A 22,247-nucleotide genomic window follows, 5' to 3' on the forward strand; every position below is an offset into this window, starting at 1 on the left:
GAAAAGTGTTCAATTGTGTTGTCTAAAGTAGGGGAGATCCGTGTAAGACGCCCAGGGTCGGTAAGAGGCCCCATCGCTTTTTTTACCAAACCAATAATGTTATTTATTTTTTAATGTTCTTGTAAAGCAGAAGCCCTCTTGAAACAACAACTCACGAAACCTGAGGTATCAGGTGCGTCGCAGCGACTTTTGGTAAGCCTGTTTCTGTTTTTGCCCCTTTACTTGCTAGATATATGCATCTTTATCACCCTTATATATCTGAAAAAACAATGACTATCAAATGCAATCTTATCTCATCGAAATTGTCACATGTTAGCTTCAGAATAGACCATGTTCTGGTGCGCTGCAAATGTCTCATAAACCATAAATATTGTGACGTTAAAACACTGCATTTTTTTAAGAGGCCCTCCCTTCGAGGATTATAAAACGCCCCCCCCCCCCCTCCCCGATAAAAAAACGCCCCCGATGCTAAAACGCCTGCACCTGCGGCAGGCGTGGCATTCTTTTTTCAAGGAGTTTGTTTTTGTTTCTTTTTTTCTGTTTCTTTTTCTAGAGGTAATAGGTACAATTTTCGTTGGTCATCAGCGTTTGGGTTTGCTAGTTTTCGCATTGTTTGAGCGCTTTGGAAGTGTTATTGGTTTCGATAACACCGTATTTGCTTAGCTTTTCGAAATAAAAGGCCTTGCAGCTGTGTTCGCAAAACGTCTTTTACAAGTCGACTTGCCTTGTTAAACGCCCGAGGGGGGGGGGGGCGTCTTACCATACCCATAGTGTAAGAGGCCCTTTTGCAACTTTTTCCAAAATGTTAAAGTTTACGGTTTGTGTACCCCCTAGATTCATTTTGAATGCAAATATGTATGGGAAAATGATGCATGCTCACAGCGCATGCACACGTTAGCTCTTAAATATTATCAGTTGTCTAAAAATAGCAACTGAGCTTAAGGGGGGGCCTCCTGCACCACTCTCCCCTATAAAGTATCATTTATATTTCATTCCTTTGCTTCAAGTTTGCATACATACGAGTAATCTCCACACCACACCACACACTCGTAATCTCTTCATGCTTTATATACCCCGTTCTCGCAGTGTAGTTATGCCTACCGGGTACTCAGCAAGTAAGTCACATATAGCAGTAGGTACACAGCATCTTTCCTGTTTTATTTATTATTTTCTGATATCTCACTGTTTTTCGTCTGTGTCCTCTCCAGCCTTATTTCTACTGTTTTCAACCTTCCTCCTTTCCGATATCAATCTCATCCTCCATATCCCTTCTTCATCATCTCGTGGGCCTCTGGAGAAAACAGGCTTAGCGCACTCCGGCTCCATCTGCGCCCCGTCGCGTCCCACTTGGTACACAAGCTCGGCGGATTTTCGCTCGCAGCTCGTCAGGTGCCGTTTGGCGACACTCGTTCGCCGTTCATTATATCGAATGGAGCAGACCAGCGGCGAGTGACGCGGTTTTACGGCCGATTCGAGGACGGCCGTCGCTGCGTCGCCTCAGTCCGCGGGGCTCCATTCGACCCGCTATCGCGCCATTCATCTTGGCGGTCCCCAGCCGCCGCCGGTCTCGCTCCGAAGGCCAGCTGAGTCGGCACGACGCGGACCGACCGACCGACCGACCGACCGACCGTCCGACTGAACTGCACACCGACCGACCGACCGCCGACCGACCGACCGACCGACCGACCGACCGACCGACCGACCGACCGACCGACCGATCGACCGACCGACCGACCGACCGACCGAACTGCACACCGGCCGAACTGCACACCGACCGAACGGCTGACCGGTAAAGCGACTAACCGTGGAACCGACAAAACGACAGATCGACCGAACCGGAGACTTACCGAACGTCAAATCGACAGACTGACAGACCAAAGACCGACTGACCAAATGAACCACCGAACGACCGACATAAAGGCCGACCGACCGACCGTCCGACCGACAGTCAGACCATTAAATCAAAGTACTGACTGACGAACTGAAAGATCAACCGACCGACCGGCAGTTTCACCGACCGACAACCCAAACGACGGACAGACAGATCGACAGAAAGGCTGACAAGCAGGCAGACTCAACATGAACCATGTTTCACGGCATCATTACCCGGGGAGCAGGGGTGTCGTTTTCCGAAAATGATTGGTAGTGCCCAAAGGCGGCGGCTGGCCATATATGACGGGGCTTACAAGGTAGGGTACCCCCAAATCTGCCTCTCTCATCGGATTTCGGCCACTTATTTTTCGCCCTGGTCATTGACAAGACTAACCGAAATCTAAAAAAAAAACACAAAAAAAAACTTTGGAAATCTGGGTCCACACCGGACGCCATGCACAAAACGTGCAGTTATATAGGCAATAGTGTCGGAGGAATGCACGCCATTCTGAAAGAGGCCCACATCGACTTAAAAGGACGGCTGTGCTGAAAGGGGACAGGAACAGCTTTGAGGGCCCAAGCCGACTAAAAAAGACGGCTGCGGGGCCAGGAACGGTTTTGAAGACCCACGCCAATTGAAGGGTTCGACAACTAACGAGGACTGGAAACACAACGATAGTTAGAAAGACCTGCTTGCCAAAATAAAAGGATGACAGTACGAGGGGCGTTCAGAAAGCTACGGGCCCGACCATGAAGGAGCAGAGAGATACAGCATCGACTCATTAGACCAAAAAATTCATTTATTCAAATAAACACCGTTAAGACAAACACATTTCGCGCAGCGCTTCGCGAGAGCCCTCAAGGCCTCCATAACCAAGATGTCCGTGAAGTTAGCGTCAGCAACAGCAACGAATACAGCGTCGGATTCAGAATCGCTTCAAAAACTCATATCAGGTCAATTGGGGGACGGGGAGCAGGAATATGACCTTTATTTAGCCCTAGCTCTTACCCCTTACCCTTTAATCGGCCCTTAAAGGAAGGGGCGCGTCAAAAGTGCCTCAAGGGTTCGTCTCATCGCCAAAATAAGGGCGGTAATCGATTCCTCGGGTCAATGTCAATATCTACTCGTAGCCGCAGCCTCGGGTTCCAGATGTGTGCATCTTACCCCTTACCCCTTAATCGGCCCTTAAAGGAAGGGGCGCGTCAAAAGTGCCTCAAGAGTTCGTCTGATCGCCAAAATAAGGGCGGCAATCGATTCCTCGGGTCAATATCTAGCCGCAGCCTCGGGTTCCAGATGTGTGCATCTTACCCCTTACCCCTTAATCGGCCCTTAAAAGAAGGGGCGCGTCAAAAGTGCCTCAAGAGTTCGTCTGATCGCCAAAATAAGGGCGGCAATCGATTCCTCGGGTCAATATCTACCCGCAGCCTTGGGTTCCAGATGTGTGCATCTTACCCCTTACCCCTTAATCGGCCCTTAACCCGCGCCCTGGTGGGGGGGGCTATTTTTTGCCCCCCCTCCAGACTTTTCGATATATCTCCAGAACCGCTGCGCCGATCGTCACCAAACTTTCAGAACCCTCCCGGACATCAATTTTACACATTGTGACCAAAAATTTTTCCAAAGGCTATGATAGGTTGGCCGGAAATGACGTCAGAGTGACGTCATGTTCTGCCGTTTTCGACCCAAAAAAGGGTTTCGCGGGAAGAGCTGTCAGGCCTATAGCTTTGCAAATACAGAAAAATGATAAGGACATAAAAGCTGTAGATTAGACAGGGCTACAAAATTGTTATCTCGGATTTTTGAAAATTTTGGATTTTGACCCCCAAAAATAAAAAAATAGATTTTTTGGGTATACTAATCGAAAAATCCAAAAAAGTTTTTTGAATTTCGCAAAAACCGGAATATATGTGATAGTCCTTACCGCCTTCCATCCACATACCAAATTTGAGATTGATACCTCCTTTTTTGGCGAAGTTATAGCGAAAAAAACTGTTCAAAATTGATGACGTCAAATTTTCAAACTCAATTTTTAGCAATTCTAGACCCCGTAGCGCAAAACAAAGACCACCATTAGACTCCCCGTGACGAGCTGCATCGAATCAATACCCAATTTATGCAAAAATATCAACTTTAAAATTTGACCTTTTTTGGCCTGACCTTGACCTGACCTTGACCTGAACTTCACCAGAAAGTGACCTAAGCCGTACCTGATAGTCTTATAACCAACACCATTGAGTTGGAAATGAAAAATTGGCCATAAAACATGTATCACACAACCTTAGTAAAGTTGGGCTCATGTGACCTGACCTGTGACCCTTGGTGACCTGACCTGTGACCCTTGGTGACCTGACCTGTGACCTGACCTGGTATTGCTAGTGACCTCTAATAGCAACATATCTACTAGGCAACTGACGCCCTACCGTTGATTCTCGACAAAATGCGTTTTCCTCGGTGTTATAGCGCATTCCCTAGAAGACCCGTGAACGGTGAAACATTTCATCTTTGACCTGACCTGTGACGTCATCGGTGACCCCGAGGTCAATGAAATTTGGTTTCCTTCGACAAATTTGACAGGCCTTTCGAACACCGTTTGAATTTTGCGGATCCGTCCAGTAGTTTCGGAGATACGAGGGGGGGCAAAAAATAGCCCCCCCCCCCCCACCAGGTCGCGTTATAAACAGACCCCACCAGGGCGCGGGTTAAAGGAAGGGGCGCGTCAAAAGTGCCTCAAGGGTTCGTCTGATCGCCAAAATAAGGGCGGCAATCGATTCCTCGGGTCAATATCTAGCCGCAGCCTCGGGTTCCAGATGTGTGCATCTTACCCCTTACCCCTTAATCGGCCCTTAAAGGAAGGGGCGCGTCAAAAGTGCCTCAAGAGTTCGTCTGATCGCCAAAATAAGGGCGGCAATCGAATCCTCGGGTCAATATCTAGCCGCAGCCTCGGGTTCAAGATGTGTGCATCTTACCCCTTACCCCTTAATCGGCCCTTAAAGGAAGGGGCGTGTCAAAAGTGCCTCAAGGGTTCGTCTGATCGCCAAAATAAGGGCGGCAATCGATTCCTCGGGTCAATATCTAGCCGCAGCCTCGGGTTCCAGATGTGTGCATCTTACCCCTTACCCCTTAATCGGCCCTTAAAAGAAGGGGCGTGTCAAAAGTACCTCAAGGGTTCGTCTGATCGCCAAAATAAGGGCGGCAATCGATTCCTCGGGTCAATATCTAGCCGCAGCCTCGGGTTCAAAAAGGCCGATAAAGGGGTAAGGGGTAAGACGCACACATCTGGAACCCGAGGCTGCGGCTAGATATTCACCCGAGAAATCGATTGCCGCCCTTATTTTGGCGATCAGACGAACCCTTGAGGCACTTTTGACGCGCCCCTTCCTTTAAGGGCCGATAAAGGGGTAAGGGGTAAGATGCATACATCTTGAACCCGAGGCTGAGGATAGATATTGACCCGAGGAATCGATTGCGACCCTTATTTTGGCGATCATACAAACGCTTGAGGCACTTTTGACGCGCCCCTTCATTTAAGGGCTGATTAAGGGGTAAAGGGGAGGATGCACACATCTTGAACCCGAGGCTGCTGATAGATATTGACCCGAGGAATCGATTGCAACCCTTATTTTGGTGATCAGACAAACGCTTGAGGCACTTTTGACGCGCCCCTTCCTTTAAGGGCTGATTAAGGGGTAAGGGGTAGGATGCACACATCTGGAACCCACGGCTGCGGCTAGATATTGACCCGAGGAATCGATTGCCGCCCTTATTTTGGCGATCAGACGAACGCTTGAGGCACTTTTGACGCGCCCCTTCCTTTAAGGGCCGATTAAGGGGTAAGGGGTAGGATGCACACATCTTGAACCCGAGGCTGCGGATATATATTGACCCGAGGAATCGATTGCGACCCTTATTTTGGCGATCAGACAAACGCTTGAGGCACTTTTGACGCGCCCCTTCCTTTAAGGGCTGATTAAGGGGTAAGGGGTAGGATGCACACATCTGGAACCCAAGGCTGCGGCTAGATATTGACCCGAGGAATCGATTGCCGCCCTTATTTTGGCGATCAGACGAACCCTTGAGGCACTTTTGACGCGCTCCTTCCTTTAAGGGCCGATTAAGGGGTAAGGGGTAAGATGCACACATCTGGAACCCGAGGCTGCGGCTAGATATTCACCCGAGAAATCTATTGCCGCCCTTATTTTGGCGATCAGACGAACCCTTGAGGCACTATTGACGCGCCCCTTCCTTTAAGGGCCGATTAAGAGGTAAGGGGTAAGATGCACACATCTGGAACCCGACGCTGCGGCTAGATATTCACCCGAGAAATCGATTGCCGCCCTTATTTTGGCGATCAGACGAACCCTTGAGGCACTTTTGACACGCCCCTTCCTTTAAGGGCCGATAAAGGGGTAAGGGGTAAGATGCACACATCTTGAACCCGAGGCTGCGGATAGATATTGACCCGAGGAATCGATTGCGACCCTTATTTTGGCGATCAGACAAACGCTTGAGGCACTTTTGACGCGCCCCTTCCTTTAAGGGCTGATTAAGGGGTAAGGGGTAAGATGCACACATCTGGAACCCAAGGCCGCGGCTAGATATTGACCCGAGAAATCGGTTACCGCCCTTATTTTGGCGATCAGAAGAACCCTTGAGGCACTTTTGACGCGCCCCTTCCTTTAAGGGTCAATTAAAGGGTAAGGGGTAAGAGCTAGGGTTAAATAAAGGTCATATTCTTGCTCCCCGTCCCCCAATTGACCTGATATGAGTTTTTGAAGTGATTCTGAATCCGACGCTGTATTCGTTGCTGTTGCTGACGCTAACTTCACGGACATATAACCAAGTGGGTTTTGGACCCATCCTGCACGTCCAAGACGGCTGATTTCGTCTCCCTGCTGTTAGCGAGGTTGCCGCTGCTAATTTTCTTATGTTGGGGAAGAGGTGGCAACCACTAACCAGAGTGTGCAAGGTTCGGAGAGAAAAAAGTGGATGCGACAACAACTCGAAGCTCATCGCTTCACTGTTCGTCATCCCGCCCATGTACATACGCAGGTGCGTGGTCGCGGATCAGGTGCACACTTTACGTCAGCTTCCCTATAGCCTCTCCTCAATGTTTATCGAATGGACGCACATCATCAATTGTGTGCCCCTGTTTTGGAAAGTTGACGAGCGGAGGGGGGTCGCATCGACCCCTCCCCCTGCCAGGCCGTGTTATGAAAAATGCCCAGGGCGAGGGTTAACGCTTGGTGCCTTTTCTGCACTAACTACTATGAAACGAATCACTGCTCTCTTCTGGGCGTCGCCCATCCTATCCGAAATGGCGAACTATGCTACGAATAGAAGCCCGAATCAATCACAGAAGAGACTTAACCCGCGCCCTGCTGGGGGGGGGGGGGGTGTTTGAACACCCCACTTGTGGTTTTTCGCGAATATCTCAAAAACGGCGGCGCGGAGCGCCGCCGTTTTTGGTACACCTTATCATACATCAATTCTACACATGTTGTGAAAATTTCAGACCAAGGTCATTCAAGGTCAGGTCACCAGGTCACTTGAAGTGACCTCACCTCATAAAAAGTTTCAATGTCTGTCATAGCTACACCAAATGACCGATCGCTTTGAAACTTTCAGCGATTGCTAAGAGCAATAGCATGTACAAAATGTATATCTCAGAATTTTGATATCGATGACCTAAGGTCAGGTCAATTTTGCGACCTCCCCATTATAAGTCAATGGGAGAAAATTGAAATGCGCCTCTTTTGGACAAAAGACATTATAAACACTCCCAAACGCTGAATTACAAGTGGCTTAGACACACTGAACAGTGAACATGAAAATGGTGTCCGTGACCCCTGTTTATATCCTGAGGTCATCTTAGGTCACGAATGGTATGTAACCGTTTTTCGAAAATAACTTTTGATAGAGGCATGCTAGAGCGATGAAAACGACATAGATGTGTTCAGCTCGACGATACGGATCGACTGATATGCAACATGACCCTTTCCGGTCAGGTCATGACCTTGACCTGAGGTCAAATTTTGAAGCTGACCTTTCAAGGTCAAGTTATAGTTCATTCGATGCGTCTTGACGAGAGGAGCACGATGCCGGTAAAAGTAAGCTCGTACAAGGCTTGGGTCAAAAGTTATTGCAGAAAAAACTGTTTCCGAAAAAAATCGGCTATTTTTGCAGTTTTTGCCCCTGCAGGCAAAACCGTTGACGTTAGGTCAAATCTGAGAGAATTACTCAGAAAGGGCTTTAATATGGCTATCAAAGCGCTTTTCCGCGGCGCTGTAGCTCTATTGGTTCTCGAGTTATGCGTTGGCTTCTTGGAAATTTTCGACATTCGACCTGGAAATCGGCGAATATTTGCTTATCTGTTTATTAATATTTGCTTATCTGTTTATTTTGATTTTTTATCAACTGATAAGTGACAAAAGATTGGTAGGGCTCAGCGAACATTGGTAGGGCCCAAATAAACATTGGTAAGGCTCGGGCCCTACCAGGCCTATACAAAACGACGCCCCTGCCGGGGAGGGAATCACTTCACTCTCAACCACGCAGTGGTTTTCGAACACCCTCAGAAATTAAACAGGGCTGACAAGTTCCCGACACTTGGAAACGAGAAGCTTTATGATTCACTCATACAATCAATGAATATAATACGGAGCGCAAGTGTAAACTTTGGACAAAGGATCAGACGAAGTTAGTGATATTTCTCGGAAAAGGTTTATGAACGCAAGTTATTAGTTTCTAGGAGATGGACACAGACACGGGTCTCTGGCATTGACACGGACACGGACACGGGCACTGTCACGGATACGAGCTGACGATTATGGCCTGGGCCAAGGCCAGGCTCTGTCCAGTCTCCAGACGTGACGTAGTAGCTGGTCCTCCATTGGTGCTTGTGATGTCTGTCAGTCTTGTGGGCCTGTTGTTGGACCCATTGACGTCCTTATAATATCCACTTAGTGTGCTCTATCGGCTCTATTGGCTTCTACGGCCCGTGCTGAGTTCGCTGAAAGGTCGTCAGAGCCCACATCGAGTCGCTGGGGTGGGGAGCGGTGGGGGACAGCGGCTGTTCCGCCTCAGGCCCTGCGGCCGGTGACACGAGTCCTGTTTTCTCTGGCGACAGAGGGGCGGTGGAACAGGAGTGGCTGGGCGCTTCGGCAGCCGAGTGGCGTCGCAGCTCCGCCGGGGGAGGGGAGGGAGAGGGGTAGGAGCGGATGGAGGTAGTCACTGTGACCGGACCGAGAGCAAACGGAGACAGCAGAGTCAACAGACCGGCCGAGTCTGAGAGGACACGATATACCGCGGGGGATGTGTGGGGCGGTGGACGATACACCGCTCGGCTGTGTGGAGCGGTGGACGATATACCGCGGGGGATGTGTGGGGTGGTGGACGATATACCGCGGGGGATGTGTGGGGTGGTGGACGGTATACCGCGGGGGATGTGTAGGGTGGTGGACGATATACCGCGGGGGATGTGTGGGGTGGTGGACGGTATACCGCGGGGGATGTGTGGGGTGGTGGACGATATACCGCGGGGGATGTGTGGGGTGGTGGACGGTATACCGCGGGGGATGTGTGGGGTGGTGGACGGTATACCTACCGCGGCGGATGTGTGGGGTGGTGGACGATATACCGCCCGGCTGTGTGGAGCGGTGGACGGTATACCGCGGTGGATGTGTGGGGTGGTGGACGATATACCGCGGGGGATGTGTGGAGGGGTGAACGATATTCGGTCGTCGTCTGCTGAGAGGGCGACGGTCGGCTATGTCTGGCCGCTGACTGCTGCGCTCAGAGGGAGTGTCGGCTGGCTGTGGCCAATGGCCACTACGCTGAGAGGGGGAGTGTCGGCTGGCTCCCATCCCAGTCGCTCTCGTGTGAGGGGTGGTCTCTCCTCGCGCAGACACAGCCGAGGGTGTCACCAATGGAGCGTGTCCGTGGGTGACACTGATGACCTGCTGATGATTATTGATACGGTGGCTGCAGGAAGAGCTGGTACAGCAGGGAAAGAGGGTGCATCATAAAACACGCTGACTAGGCAGTGGTGCGTCTCAGAATCCTCTTGAGATATTGATCAGAATGACTATGTTTACGTCTAGGTTTCCAACTACTCCTGTTTTTAAAGACTTGTTTTCCCGGGACCGCCTCTCGAACCTCCAATATCGGCGCGCTCTGTGCTCCCGTTTGGCCACGTCTGCGACTCAGCTGGAGTTGATTTGTGGCTCGTTTCAGCCCGTTAACCCGCGCCCCGCTGGGCTATTCAGCCATACGCGCCCTGCTGGGGGGGGGGGGGGGGCAGATTCTGCCCCCCCTGTCTAACTTCCGAACCGATGGTCGTAGAAAGACGGGGAAAACGGCAATCGAAAGCTCTCAACAAGGCGGATCTTAAGAGCCCAATTTTTTTTGCTTAAGTAGGTCAGAGGTCAGGTCAAGGTCAGGTCAAGGGTACAAAATGCAAGTTTGTACAGTATCGGCCTTGCACCGTAGTTGCCGAAGAATGGACTGAGACTGATTGCCCAAAACGTGTTCTTAGACTACCAAGACAATATTCGTTGCACACAATGTCATTCAAAGGTCAAGGTCAAGGTCAGGTCAGGTCAGGTCAGGTCACCAAAAACAAAATATAGAAAAGGGCATGTGCGACACATGTTTTATGGGTCATTTTACTCATGGAATTCAATAGGCACACTCAATAAGTGATATGGACCACCTCTGGATGAATTTCAGGTCGAGGTCAGGTCAAGGTCAGGTCAAGTGAGGTCAAATTTTGAAGTTGGTTGTTAAGGCCTAAAAAGGTGTCTATCCGATGCAGTTTTTCACGGCGAATCGAATGGTGCTATTTTTGTTTCCGTACGAGGTCTAGAACTTCCAAAAAAATCATTTTTCAAAATTGTTGTGTGTCGTGACGTCATAAAATTTCGAATAACTCCCACATTTTTGAACCGATTCTTCTAAAAATTGGTATGTGGGTGCACATAGACCACTTCTTTGACATATATTCCGGTTTTTTCGATAAACTCAAAATTTTGGATTTTATAAATATTTTCCCAAAAAAGTCAGTTTTTTGGAAAATTTTTGGCCAAAATCCAAAATTTTCAAAAAACCGAGATAGCCATTTGATAGACAAAGTAGAATCACGTATAACCTTTTTTGTTACGTCTTGATTCCTTTAAAAATGAAGATGTTAGCGGCGTTTGAAATTTTGCCGTTTTTGAGGCGAAAATGGCGAACATGACGTCACTAAAACGTCAATTTCTCAAAAATTTTCCGACGGATTTCGCTCAAAGTTTCAGGGAACGTGTCAAATTGATGTATGATAAGGTACTGAAAGTTTGACGTCGCTGGCGTAACGCGTTTAGAAGTTATTGGCGAAAAACGGGAGGGGGGGCAGATTCTGCCCCCCCCCCAGCGGGGCGCGGGTTAACGCTCGTCTCGTCCATCTCTGACCCATGTTTCAGATGGCTCGGACGCCAATCCCTACGCCAAACGGCTGTACGATGACCTGCTAAGCAACTACAACCGGCTCATCCGACCCGTGGGAAACAACACCGAGAAACTCACCGTCTGGCTCAAACTCAAACTCTCGCAGCTCATCGATGTGGTAAGAACAGCTTCTCGCTTGGTGAGGCAGCTAATGAATGCATAATGCATATAAAGTGAAAAGAAATGAGGCAAAGCTGTTTTAATTACTGATATGCAAATAAAGTAAATGATAAGAATTCGGGCAGAAATGCTCTTCGTTGTGAGTAGGTATTTCGCAACGGCCAAACATAGTCTTTTCTGTAATATGCATTACAATATAAATGTGTTAAACAGCGAACAATTACGACATAATCTCCGTAATGCAAATAACTTCCTTCCTGCAATTTATTGACATCACTCTATCCATGTAGCTAAAAACGTGTTTTTCTTGTTTTAGAACCTGAAGAATCAGATTATGACGACCAACGTCTGGGTCCAACAGGTGGGTTCCTATCTGCATGCCTTCTGTGGTTTGTTTCAGTTCCTGTATGGGAAAAAGGTGATTTTTGCGGTTGAAATAAGTAGGAATCGAAAACTTATCGATGCCTATTTTTGTGTCAAATACCTATGCATGTACCATACATTATTGACTGTTTTAAAAGTGACTGTTTTAAACAGCCGTATTAAAACGTCGGAGGAGCGTCCCAATAAAAATGAAAAAGTAAACATAAGAGCCAAGAGGCCACTGTAGTCTTTCGGAAGGATGCCTGATCCGTGGGGTGCTGAAAAGCCACGGTAACTTGTCGGCCTCAGTGTATTCCTGGCGCGCGCCGCGGCTCCCTCTACGCGGCGACATATGATCAGGCCGGATCAATTATCCACCGGCGCACCCTCGGCCGCGCGCGCTGTGAGCGGCCGAGGGGAGAGGCGGCGACAAGTGTTAAATCACCTGTGGATCTGTCGGGGAAGATGTCACTCGTCCGATCGGCCTGGACGGGCGGCGGCGGCGGCGGAGTGCAGCTGAACAAACGACGACAGAGGGGCGACAACGACAGTCAGACAGACAGACAGGCGGACAGACAGACAGTCAGACAGACAGGCGGACAGACGGCTGTGTCGGACAGTGTCAGAGGGGCCGGCAGCAGTGTCAGACAGTGTCAGAGGGACCGGTAACGGTGTCAGACGGTGTCGGTCAGTGTCAGACAGCGCTGACACAAACGGCGCGGCTGTCACGCGGAAATGAAGCGACCGGCCGGACGACCGCTCCTTTGTAGCCCCGGACAGCCCGCCGGACATGGCTTCCACGTATCCAAAAACGGGTCAAACTGACTGCAGCGTGCTTATGCCACAGGTGCTAATAAAAACGTTAGAGAAAATTAGATATCAGCTGAAAAACGTCATGTGTATTGGATTATTTAACCCGCGCACCGACGGGGGGGGGCGGATATCCGCCCCCCCCCTGAGGTTTTTCGCGAATAGCGGGAAAACCGCGGCGCGTAGCGCCGCGAAATTTGGTATGACTATTCCCTTATCAATTTTACACATGGTGTGCAAGTTTGAACCTCCTACCTTTCAAGGTCAGGTCACCAGGTCACTTTGAATGACCCAACCTCAAGTCACTTTTTTGCAACTTTGTCACCGTGCCAGAGCTACAGTAGATGTCGGAGGCCTTTGAAAGTCGCAGGATGTTATTAGGTCATTAGTAGCTACAATTTGTATATCTCGGAATTTTGATATCGGTGACCTAAGGTCAGGTCAATTTCGCGACCTCCCCATTATAAGTCAATGGGGGAAAAATCAACTCCCTGTTTTTACCACTAAAACGGGTCGGAATGGCCCCATATACCATACATGACTTCATATACGATCAACCTTCACTACCTTGAGGTCTGTTTTGCTGTTGGGCAGCTGTGAGGTCATGTGACGTCATCAAAGGTCACCAAAGGTTTTTGGCCAATAACTCCGTACAGGAACAAGATACAGACGCGTGGATGGTCTCATTGTGTTCAGCTCGTCAAGACGCATCGAATGATATACATGATGACCTCGAGGTCACGTGACCTGAGGTCAACCTTTGACCTTGACCTTTCGAGGTCAACATATATATCATTCGATGCGGATTGACGAGAGGATCACGATGATGCCCTTAGTTTGTTCCTATCTTGACTAATTCGAAAGTTATTCGAGAAAAACTCCCATATTTAGCGCCGCCATTTTGACTTTTTCGACCCCTGTGACGTCATCTTTGACCTGACCTGAAAATGACCTTAGTAAAAATTGTAGATCTTGACCGTGCGTATCCGATGCCGTTTACCGCTTGTCGCTATCTTGCTTCGTTCTCGAGATCTCAGGGGGGGGGCGGTCATCCGCCCCCCCCCCCCCGTCGGTACTAAGTTGGCGCAGACCCCCGTCGGTGCGCGGGTTAAATATGACCGTCCAAACATGGCCAATATTGGTTGCAAAGCAATGAAAATAAATGATGCTGATAGAAGACACTAATAAATAAAATTGTTCTATAAGCTTCATTCTGATCCACACAAGCTCAGAATGCTACCCAGGCGACCAGCAGTTCAAATCGGAGCTGCGAGCGCTGCGCCAAACCGAGTCGGATGGATGCCGTCCCAGGCGTAATGCCTCTGAAGGTCAGATCTATAAGCGGACAAAGCAATGGTTGGGACCGAGTGCGGCACACAAGTAACTGAGTGCATGTGCACTTCGCGGAAGGAAGAAATGCTACAAGCTTTTCGGAAAAAATTATATATGCAAGCCAAACGTATTTAGAGTGGGGAGGGAGGGTAATCATCTAGATGAGTATGCTCATTGCCCAGTGGCTGTTGTCATAACAAAGCGTTCGATAAACCGAGAACTACGCATTCGTATGTTGGTCTTATAGATACAATGCTGACTCCCTCTACGTGCTGCACAGAAATGGTTCGACTACAAGCTCAGCTGGAACCCGGCCGATTACGGAGGAGTGGACAAGCTGTACGTGCCGTCCGAGCACATCTGGCTTCCCGACATCGTCCTCTTCAACAAGTCAGTATACCGTAACAGGGCCCTTCCGAGTTCCGAGAACTACACATTAAGTTTCCCCATTAAAACTCCCGAGCATCCTCGTGCTCTCAGTGGCGTTGATAAGACTCATTAATTCTGCGTATGCAAGGATACTTTAACCCAGCGAAGTCGGCAAGTACGGATATGCTCCCCAAAGTGAACCCGGTTTGAGATAATAAAAATTTGCAGGTAAATATGGAAATAACTGTTGAACAAGCATACCCATAGCTTAATAATGTTATGATGACTAAGTTCTTAACTCAATACTGACGTCACACATCACTGACCGCTCTCTGACGTCACATAACTGACCGCTCTCTGACGGCACATCACTGAACACTTTCTGACGTATCTTCAGCTCTGAACCTACCACTGATGACCATCCCCCAGCGCTGACCCAGGATACTGACGTCCCTCCCCCTGCCCTGGCCGCTCTGTGACGTGATTCCACAGCGCTGACGGCAACTACGAGGTGACGCTGATGACCAAGGCGACGTTGCGCCACGACGGCCAGGTGGTCTGGAAGCCGCCGGCCATCTACAAGTCCTCTTGCGAGATCGACGTGGAGTGGTTCCCCTTCGACGAGCAGAGCTGCGTCATGAAGTTCGGCAGCTGGACCTACGACGGCTTCCAGGTAATAACGGCGGTGCTGCTTCTGTCAACGGGACATTAGCCGTCTAAGTGGACAGTCGGAGGACCCTTGATGTAGACAGGCAATGGCCAGTATCGTTTCTGGAGCTGACTGGCTCTCAAGCTCCTATTCGTGCCTGAGATGAGATCTTCGAATAGAGCATGGCACACTCAGACATTGGTCTGGCTCTGGCAGTGTTTAGGAGGAGGTCTTTGATGACTCCGAGAGGACGGACATGGTCAATTGACCGTAAATGATAAGTCAACTGAGTGGACATAACACAATGAAAGATATTGACCGGATAGCTGACGAGATCCTAATACAAAACTTTGCAATGTAGGTACTCCAGCTATGCAACGGTATATGCACTTGCTTCTTCATATTGTTTTTAATGCTTATGTATAACCCCCTCCCCTTATTCTTGCCGCTCAATGCCAGTCGTGGACACACCATTGTTCTTAAGGACATTTGTAATCGGTGCAGAGAGCAGGAAGAGCCTGCGAGGATGGCTAAGGAGTTTGTAGGCGTGTCAGTTATGACAGCGGGAACCTCACTTCTGACTCTGCTCCATTTAATTTGGCGGCTGGAAACAAATAAGTATGCTAATGTGGATGATTAATGAGTTCAGAAAGGGTGCGGTGTGGCTTTGCTGCTCTTTAGGCTATGCTTGAAGAGGTATCGCTGTGTTGAGAAACCTCTCATGGCGTGCTGGTTATAGCTCGAATCTGCGAAGCCTATAAAATGCCTATGTTTATCTGCAATCAGACCGTCTTCAATTCCAATCAGCCATTCCTCTCCTATCGGTTTTAATATAATTTCCTACGTATCAATTTGAATAGCTTGTAGGCAGCGATTGAAAGTATTTCACAAAACTTTTCTGGTACGAGATTTGTCCGTCTATCAGCATGCAATGTATATTTTTAGACAAGACCTTTTCAACAATACATGAACAAGCATGACATTTACAACATGTCAAGCAACGTTAGGTACATATGTTGGAAGTTCTAAATTTATGCAATATCTGTTGTTAGGCTTCTCTTTACTGCTCAGCCCGCGAGAAGCATAGACCACGGGCTGGGGTGACCGGATAGAACCGTTAATCCAATTGACTACTTTAATTGGAGAGATTGGCGGAATCGTGGCGGCTAGTCCGGTGGCAGTGGCAACGCCAGACCCCACCGCCTGACCCATTCAGCGGGAGAAGCCATCTGTTTAGGTTGTCCATAGGCATCCAGCCTTCGGAACACGATTGCACCATTTTAATGCGGCTTTCAGTCTAAATAGCCTAAATGTAAGGTCCCGGCCATAGCTTTGGCTAGCCGGGACGCAATGGTAAAAAGGTAAAGTCCACATGAAGTGCTTCTCGTACGTCATTATTTATCCTAATGTTAACCGCCTTGTACTCTAAGCATGGCGTTAAAACAGGCCTGGGAATATTTTCTGAATTGTGAGACATTCAAAATTTATTTCCGGAACTTTTTTTGTTTGATCCAATCAGCATGGATGATAAAAAGCAAACACTTTTACAGGCCCGTATAGCTTGCCCGTCCATATTTGCCGATCAAAATCCTTCGCTCTTCAAAGTTTAAACCAAAGCATCTCTTTTGTGCTCCTTCTTTGAGAATTCATCGGTTCCTGCTCACGTTTTCTGGGAGATATGCGGCAGTTCATCTTCCGTGGGTGCCCATTCGGGGAGATTCAGCGGGGCGCATTGAATGACGGACCGGCTGGCTGGCGAGGCGATAACCCGCGTCTGGCGGTTAGTGAGCTCGTAACACACCGGTTCAGCCACAGCCCCTCATCCCTGTGCGTGTGTGTATCGCCGCCTAAATAGTCTAACCTGCAGCATCAGTTTGTCCGTGAAGTAGGCTTTGTAAATATAGCTGACTAGTGACTGGATGTTATTATGCCGCACAAAAATCAGTAACGGATTATTTTGTGAGCAAACTTGTCCTGCAATTATTTATAGGTTAGCAATTTTCTTCTGCCTCCCCGGCCTTATCTAGCCTGCTTTCCAAATAATATTTACGGAACTTCTCACAAGTATCTAGTCTAACACCTTTTGCATGTTCAATTAGTTTCACTTGACTTATCTTATGAATTTTAGATTACTTAAGACTACCAGAACCTACTTCTTAACCTACTCATTAACCCTCGCCCGCACATGCCATTTTCCCATCCTAGAACGCACATGGGGGGGGGGTGGTTGCCACCCCCCCCCCGCGCCATTTCGTTCCTGTTGGAGATAGAGCTTAGCAGTAAAGACCAAAAAGATTCTTTGGGAAGAGACAAATCCAATGATACCCAGTTTTACCTTCTCAGGTCAGTCATTGACCTTCCAGGTCAGGTCAAACTAAAAAATGTTGCTGTTTTGGGTCACCGTTGGATATCAAGTGCGCTGCTTAGCAAATACCGATGACGATGCTGTTTTCTGGTGCCAAGCCAGCTAGAACCTCTTTGTCACACTATCCGACCAGAATTTTGCTGCTGAGGTCATTTCAGGTCAAGTTAGGTCAAGGTCAATTATATGTGTCTGTATGTCTGTGTGTGTCTGTGTGTATACTGATGTGTGCACCGATTGTTTTTGGGTCCATATCACATGAAATCATGATCTGAGAAGCTTTTAGCAAAAATGCAGTCAAAAAACTTCACAAAAAGTAAATTCAGCTTGCCTAAAACGCAATTATCTTAGATGACCTAGGTTGACCTTGACCCTGACCTTGACCCCTGTACATCGTCGAACAACATGTTCCATGATAGGTGGGAGGTAAGACTGGTAAAAAAAGCCGAAATCAAGGTGTCAAAAGCTCACAAGGCCCATAGCCAACGCAAGATGTCGAGAATTGGCCATTTGGGTCATGACATGACCTGAAAAACAAGGTCATATCTCCGAAACCAAAAATCACAGAAACTTGAAATTTTCAGTGGACATCAAGAAAGGATAGACAAGCAGCTATACGAAAAATCAGCCTTCTAGCTCTAAAAATGTTGAGTGCAGAGCAAAAGACTGCCTGGGGGGGGGGGTGGCAACCACCCCCCCATGTGCGGGCGAGGGTTAAAACTCTTCTAACTTAACTATGTAAAATCACTATCCAAGTGGGATAGAGAAAGCACAGCAGCATACCATTGTTTTTTTTCTCTCTCTCTCTCTCTCTCTCTCTCTCTCTCTCTCTCTCTCTCTCTCTCTCTCTCTCTCTCTCTCTCTCTCTCTCTCTCTCCCTCCCTCCCCGCGTCTGTCTGGCCCGGCCCGGCCCGTTCTCGCCGCCGCGCCCGTCCGATCTCGGTGAGGTGGCAGTGGCCGCAGTGGCGGTGGCGAGCTGTCCAGAATCGATCAGTCTCGGCCGACACCCGCCGGCGGCCGGGCGTCACGGCTCCGACGGCCGGGCAATTACCCGGCGGGATATAGCACCCGACGCACCCCCCACCCCCGCCCCCACCCCGCGGGCTGCTGCCTCCTCCCGCTGACCGCCCCGCGGGCCGTCCGCCACCCGTCACCTCCGACAGCGCCAGAAGTGCCGCCCGGCCGACTGGCACAGAGGGTCCATGTCATTTTTTTTATAGATATTCGTTAAAGTTTATGAATATAGAAATAACAAAAAGTTTTACTTTGAAGGAACGGTATGCCTATTATAAAGGCTTCAGCAGCACTATCTATTGAAGCCCTGGATGAGATTATTAAAGCTTTATTAGTTTAAATTACTTGGTTGAGTCGCGTAATTTACCCTTTTTGTGTTCAACGCATTACAAACGCTAGTCTGTCATCAAAAACTGATAATCTTATTCACATATCTACCATCTATTCAGCTACTGAATTAATGAAGCGGATACTCAAAAATGCTATGGAGCCCAACTTTGTTACTATTGTTAGTTCTATTGTTATTGTTAGTTCTATTAATTCGGATGATATTATGATATTGTAAAAATGGAGCTACCTACAACTACGAAGGACGTGGTACTCCATGGAGCAGATCCGGGTGCACACTTAAGGAGAACTAAAATGCCTAAATTTTGCTGATGTACTCGTATTTTTGTACGATATATTTTTGCGTGGCAATCCAAGAAGTTTCAAAGGTGTGAGCTTGGTGTGTTCAACAGTGTCATTCACAATGATGATACGTAAGTTTGGGCGATACGTAACGCAAGCATGTTCTGCCATTTTAGACGTCCTAATGAGTACCTATATCGAATACTAAGCGTGGCAAAGTATATCATATAAACACAGCATTGAGATGTTGCCCTTTCTGTGGGTGAGCGTTTCGTCCTGTGCCTCCCAGACCCTGTCTGTTTACGGGTGACCACTGACCAGTCACGGAGAGAGAGGCCAGCGTCTACCATCATCCCCCCCCCCCCAACTCCCAAGCAGGGGACTGCAGACACAGTCGAGTGGTGTGGCGACAAAGGCAGACCAGGAGTGGCGCCAGTTGAGTGGTCTGGCGGCGAGCTGGTGTGTTTCCGGATCCAATACGTGTCCGCTCCCTGTGTTCCGCCGCCGTCTGATTGAATCAGGCCTGTGCCGCCGCCGATATCGCCACTGCCAGCCGGTCAGCCAGCAGCCGGCGACATCCCCCTGCCTCGCCGGCCAGAGCAGCGGCTTTGTCTCGTCAGTTGAAATTCTGCCCTGGATCGGATGACGCGGCTGGACCCGGAGCGATTCGGCCAGAATTCCAGGGAGGCCGCCATTGCGCCCAATCGGCTGCCGCTCCGCAGTCACGTGACAGCCCGAGGCTATATCGCCCCGTCAGTGACGTCACGCCGTGAAATGGCCGGCCAACTGTTGCCGAGGTTTTACGGTCCACATAGGATCGCCGATGTCTAATTGGAATTAGAGCTGGAATCTGTAGAGATGTATGTGGTCACTGCTCACTGGCTGCTCGATATCCGCAATACATTACGCTTAAAGTCTACTGGGATCTTTCCCAATCTGTCAAATCCCCGAGGAAATCCAGTAAAATCTCCCTTTTCAAATGCTGCAATTTCACCCGTGACATTACGCTGATTGGTGCTATGCTGTTATTTATATATGTCGTGTCTCCCTTTATCGCATTAATATGTGAAAATTATGCGCATTTGTAACTGGTTTAATCGATGCATACATGTTTTCTTTCCACTCTAAATGCCATCCACGTTGCGGATGAGACTGGGCGAATTTTCCTAAGCAAAGCATTCAGAATGTCTAGACATGTATGCGTAATCGTTCGAGAGATATACGACAAACCGGTCGCTACCGGAGAACACGGTTACTATCGCGCTGATCTCCCTCCGTCCTCAGGTGGACCTGAAGCACATGGAGCAGAAGTCGGGCAGCAATATCGTTGACATCGGGATCGACCTCACCGAGTACTACATGAGTGTCGAGTGGGACATCCTCGAGATCCCGGCCAAGCGGAACGAGGAGCTGTACGTGCAGACGCCGTATCCAGGTAGGCGCCGCTGCAGTGAGACGTTTCTGGCGCACTGCGCCGCTCGTCTCCGGGTGACTGCGCCGCCCCGAGCGGCGCTGTCGGCCGACCGCCGCGCTGGTGGATGAGATCTCAGTGGGAGTCGGCACCTGAAACTAATTGGAGACGGCTCAAACATTCCCAGAAGCGTAACCTGATACAGACTGTTCTCTCGCTGGCATTGTTCTTCTTTAGGGTTGGGCTGAGCGAAAAGACGGTGTATTTACGCTGCAGTGCTGCTGGGAAGATTAATCAAGTATCGTATTGTGAGGCATATAAGTGACTGCTGAGGATTTATTAGCTGTCAGAAGCATTGCGCCGCTGGACAGACATCCTGTACGAAGGTATTCATTCTGCTGCCAGATTTAGGACTAGACTACATATTGCGTCAACGGACAGAGCTCAGTGCTACATCTAAAGTGAATGCAATATGCCGTTAATCATTCAGCAATGCGTATTGCATCCCTCGGTGGCCTCAAATTTCGTATTGAGCCAGCCACGGATACCCATCGCCACCATTGCGCCCATATTGTAGTTTATACCCCTGTGCTATACATAGACTGAACTATTCGAGTGCCGACCCTTTTCAGTAGACGGAGGCTTATTCAAGACACGTAAATTCCTCGGATAAATAAATTGCCGAACCTGCAGTTCAATAAGGCAGCCCTTTGAAGGAGCAGGGCCACGTCTGGGTGAACTCAGGCCGGTGATTGCCCGTTGCCGCGTATTATTGCCAAGACTGCACGTGCCCAGACAGCTCATGACAATGTACTTAGGGACGGTAGACTGTGTATTGTGTAACTATAGGTATTTGGATTACTCGTAAGGAGGATGTCATTTGAGATAGTGAGGATGTTACGCCCCAACGTTTTGTACAAAGCTGGCTGACCATATCACTCACAATCGGCTTTGTTCTTCCGCAGACATCACATTCAACCTGACAATGCGGCGGAAGACGCTCTTCTACACGGTGAACCTCATCATCCCCTGCGTGGGCATCTCTTTCCTGACCATCCTGGTGTTCTACCTGCCGTCCGACTCGGGCGAGAAGGTCACCCTGTGCATCTCGATCCTGCTGTCGCTGACCGTGTTCTTCCTACTGCTGGCTGAGATCATCCCTCCGACGTCTCTGGCGGTGCCGCTGCTCGGCAAGTACCTGCTCTTCACCATGGTGCTGGTGACGCTGTCCATCTGCGTCACTGTCGGCGTGCTCAACGTCCACTTCAGGTCAGTCCTGGACACCCTGCTACATATGAAACACACTAAATATTTAGTGCCTTAAGTTTTTTTAACATAAGACGCAATTAAAACAAGCTTTGAGCGATCTAATTAATAGTCTCTTATTATTCTCTTTTGAAAGTATGTATGCAACAAACATAAAATACGATGCATTATAGGCGACCACAATAATTGTTCAAAACAACGTTGATGTGTATTTGAAATGTTGGCTATCTTGCCTTCATTCTATCAAAATATTGAGCTATTCCGATCAAGTTATCTGCTTTATGGGAGCATAACAGCTTTTCAGCAATATAATCGATTGTCTTATATCACAATCACATGCATTCACATGCATAGTTGGACGCAACAAAGAACGAAAGCTTTGTCGAAATTGGTCAGTAGAAGATCTTGGACCCCAGTGAAGCTAATCCCGAACGCTTCCCTATATCTATCGGACATTCATAAACTAAAGTGAAGGGTCTTCCGCCGGCGCATGTGAGCCATCTTTATGGGCCGTTTCGGTAATCCCGCTATCCGTTTTCACACTTGGTAGAAGGCAAGGGGTCAG

The 22,247-nt window shown here is 48.9% G+C and overlaps 1 protein-coding gene across 10 annotated transcripts in view; it reads left to right on the plus strand.

Annotated features, from left to right (window-relative positions):
- The window catches only part of LOC122363948 (acetylcholine receptor subunit beta-like 2), a 47,453-nt gene that overhangs the window by 7,492 nt on the left and 17,714 nt on the right, over positions 1 to 22,247 (plus strand). For all 10 annotated transcript variants that reach the window (XM_043333822.1, XM_043333825.1, XM_043333826.1 and 7 more), the window contains 6 exons: positions 11,332 to 11,474; positions 11,793 to 11,837; positions 14,262 to 14,371; positions 14,843 to 15,023; positions 20,290 to 20,440; positions 21,382 to 21,685. In XM_043333822.1, the coding sequence (XP_043189757.1) occupies positions 11,332 to 11,474; positions 11,793 to 11,837; positions 14,262 to 14,371; positions 14,843 to 15,023; positions 20,290 to 20,440; positions 21,382 to 21,685 (934 nt within the window). The remainder of the gene's footprint in view (positions 1 to 11,331; positions 11,475 to 11,792; positions 11,838 to 14,261; positions 14,372 to 14,842; positions 15,024 to 20,289; positions 20,441 to 21,381; positions 21,686 to 22,247) is intronic.

Source organism: Amphibalanus amphitrite, unplaced genomic scaffold (assembly GCF_019059575.1).
Source record: "Amphibalanus amphitrite isolate SeventyFive unplaced genomic scaffold, NRLGWU_Aamphi_draft 000648F_arrow, whole genome shotgun sequence".
In the NCBI taxonomy this organism is placed as follows: domain Eukaryota; kingdom Metazoa; phylum Arthropoda; class Thecostraca; order Balanomorpha; family Balanidae; genus Amphibalanus; species Amphibalanus amphitrite.